The 3,300-nt window shown below is 38.4% G+C and overlaps 1 protein-coding gene across 1 annotated transcript; it reads left to right on the top strand.

Moving 5' to 3' along the window:
* Positions 1–2,141: 2,141 nt before the first annotated feature.
* LOC112466733 (uncharacterized protein YMR130W-like) lies at positions 2,142–3,084 on the top strand (the record flags this gene model as incomplete). The annotated part of the gene is made up of 1 exon (XM_025035001.1): positions 2,142–3,084. A coding segment is annotated over exon 1 (365 nt), but the record flags the coding sequence as incomplete, so codon positions are not given.
* Positions 3,085–3,300: the final 216 nt, after the last annotated feature.

Below are 3,300 nucleotides of genomic sequence, written 5' to 3' on the forward strand. Positions count from 1 at the left end.
TTTTTTTTTTTTTTTTTTAATCAATAGAGTATCATTCAAGGAAGGTCGGTATTGAATTTGGCGATGATCGGTAAAGGGGTTTTTTTGCAAGTAGAAACCTTTGCTTACAAAGCTTCCTCTATGAGGAAGCCAAAACAAATAGAGGAAGCTTTGTGAGCAAAGGTTTCTACTTGCACACTTAAAAACTATGAGGAAGCAATGTGCAGGTTTCTACTTGCACACTTTACTTGTTTTAAATAATTCTTATCGCTCGAGAAAGACCCTATTCTCGATAAATTCCTGACTTTCGTGCGTTATTAATTTATTTAAAAATTATACAACATTGCCAATGCCCGGAACTCTTTAGAAATTGTTTTAGTATGCTTAGAACTGTACGAAAAATATTTTATATAAGCCAGAACTCCGAGATTTTCTACAGCGTCTCACCCACATACCCGTAAATGCGTCTTTTTTGGTCGATAAAAATTATTAAAATATGAATAAATAATGCTTATCGTCAGAACTCTTTAGAAATAAACGTTAGAACACGTTCAGAACTATACGAGAATTATAATAGAACTCACTGTTACCCATGTGTATTGTTTATTTAAGAAAGTGTTTTTATTTTTATCCAATTTCCTTCTGTTGTTGCTCGTAATTTGGCCGCTTGAACATGCATAGGTAAAATAAATTTAATAAGAGTGCAAGAAACATTATAAACTACCATTTTTTCTCAATATAGTTAATAATATAATTATTGGTATGCATTTAAATATTAAATTCAAAATTTATTATGCAAAGTAAAGGTTTTTAATGTAAGACTTTTTTAGATAGAAAAGCATAGAACGGTGATTTCTATACATTACATTTACGAATTTTAGAGTTTTTATGTTTATAAATATTTATTTAATTAATTATATTTGCAATCTTTATATATTGATAAATTTTAAATATATATACATATATATATATATATATATATATATATATATTTATTTAATTATAAATATAAAAATTAAAATTTGTATACAAGCAAATGTAACGTATATAGCGGGTATAGCGTATCGTCGATTTGTCAACTCGAGACTCGGCACTCGGCGAGACACGAGACGCGATACCCGAAATGCGTGGCATCGTGATATAGCCGGCAAGCCGGCCCGTGCAAAGCGGCAACGTCACAGCTCAAGAGAGACAGCAGATCGTATGTCTGCCCTTCTCTCCCCGCTCGAAGCTTGCCGAGGGCCTAGCGTATGTACATACACGGACAGAGGAAAAACTTGCGCGACCAGCATATATCCCCTCCATCTGAGTAGTTCGGACACGAACCATAGCATGGATACGAACCCATGTATCGTTACCCGAGTCCTCTCTGATCGTTACCGAGCGCAACGCCGTAGTTGACGTCCACTTTCTCAGAGGGCAGATTAGGACAGACGTTGTAGGGAGCAGCATACCTGTCTCCCTTCCGATTGGTCAGCCCCCTCTCCTGCGCTAGCAAGAGAGTGGAGAGTTACGAGATTGGCAGAACTGAGTCTCGACGACCGTTAGAATTATACTGACTCTCGTGGCTGTTGCGTGGTCTGCAATAAAGTATTATATTATCAGCAGTAATCGAGTGTGTAATCATTCCTCGATACCTCTCGTCAAGACGTCGGTAGTAGGCCGACACCCGGAGGCATAATCGACCTCCTGTGGTACCAAATACCTACAACGTCCCCCGAAGCCGGATGGCCGCTTTCAGGTTTCTCTCTGGTAAAACTTAATTGATTATGTTGGATTAGGTTAGGCGACAGGAGTCACGGTGGAGACCTCTGTCGGGTTGGATTAGCTGCGAGTCCGTATTTTATTTATTATAAATTTTTAACGGCCGGCCGGCCGACATATGTCAAATTACGGATTCGTTTTTCCCAAATTTTAGCCAAATTAATTAACAAATCTCATTAAACTTATGCTTGTTTTAATCAGTAAGATCAGCCGCAAGCCGGTACAGAGCCGGATTTTCCATTTTGGCTCTTAAAAAATTTATAATAAATAAAATACGGACTCGCAGCTAAGCAACCCGACAGAGGTCGGTAGTGTTACTCCTGTCGACCCTTAAAAAATATGAACTTCCAGTGGGTGCTTTCCATTTACTGACACAAGTCGACACAAACGTCGTTCTATCTTTCTTTGCATTCAGTGAGTAACAAAGACAGAACAACATTTGTGTCGACTTGTGTCAGTAAATGGAAAGCACCCAGTGCCAACTTATCTCCGGTCCTGTCGATAATCAATGTTTTGACATTCGGATTCTCCTTATCGTTCGCTAGATGTCGACGCCATCGACTGATCGTGTATGATTAATCTGTTTCTTTTAGCTGCACTGGCTGAACTGGTGCACACTAGTGCAGTAAATTGGAGTGAAATATAATATACTTGTCTCACTCCAACTTATTGCACCAGTTCAGCCCAGGGGCCGTATTCTGTTCCGCTAAAATCCGCTTACCGACAATTGTCGGTGTCATTGCGCAGGTTTTACACGATATGAAAAACCTGCGCAACGACACTTATCGAACCGACAGTTGTCGGTAGGCAGGAACGGAATACGGGCCCAGCTCAGTCAGTGCAGCTAAAAGAAACTTGCCAACATGATCGGTGCATGTGATATTTTCGCAGCCGCGAACCGGCTCTTCGCTCTTCTCTCTCTTGTCGAGTGTATCTGATTGTCCGATTCATTGAAAATCATCGAAACTGAGGGATTATGATTAATTGTGTTCGGCCCCGTCTCGTAACCTTCGACGTGACCGGTACGTTGCTGATGACCAAGCTCGAGGAGCATTACGTCGAAATCGGCTCCCAATACGGTTTACTTGTCGAGCCAAGAAAATTGGCGCGAAGCTTCAAGAACAATTTCGCGCGGCTTAGTAAGGAACACCCGATATATGGCAAGCACACCGGGTTGGGATGGAAGAACTGGTGGAGAACGATCGTATATAACGTATTTAAGGAACAGCACGCCTCTGTGTCGACGGAAACATTGGACAAAGTAATACTAATGATAAAAATTGGAGATATAAGACATAATATTATTTGTATTATGTATCTATATAAAAATAATACTTATAATTCTATTTGTATTATTTGAGTTTAATTATCTAAAAAAAAGTAAAATTATTTACTTTATATAACTAAAATATAATAGAAAGGAAACAAAACTAAGCAGGAAAGTTTATTTCAATAATAGAATTAAAACTTTATTGAAATAAACTACCCTGCTCAGTTTTATTTCTTTGCTATTATATTTATTTTCTACTGATCCATTGCTTCTATTTTATTATTGAT

The sequence above is a fragment of the Temnothorax curvispinosus genome, unplaced genomic scaffold (genome assembly GCF_003070985.1).
Source record: "Temnothorax curvispinosus isolate PA1 unplaced genomic scaffold, ASM307098v1 QBEX01016524.1, whole genome shotgun sequence".
In the NCBI taxonomy this organism is placed as follows: domain Eukaryota; kingdom Metazoa; phylum Arthropoda; class Insecta; order Hymenoptera; family Formicidae; genus Temnothorax; species Temnothorax curvispinosus.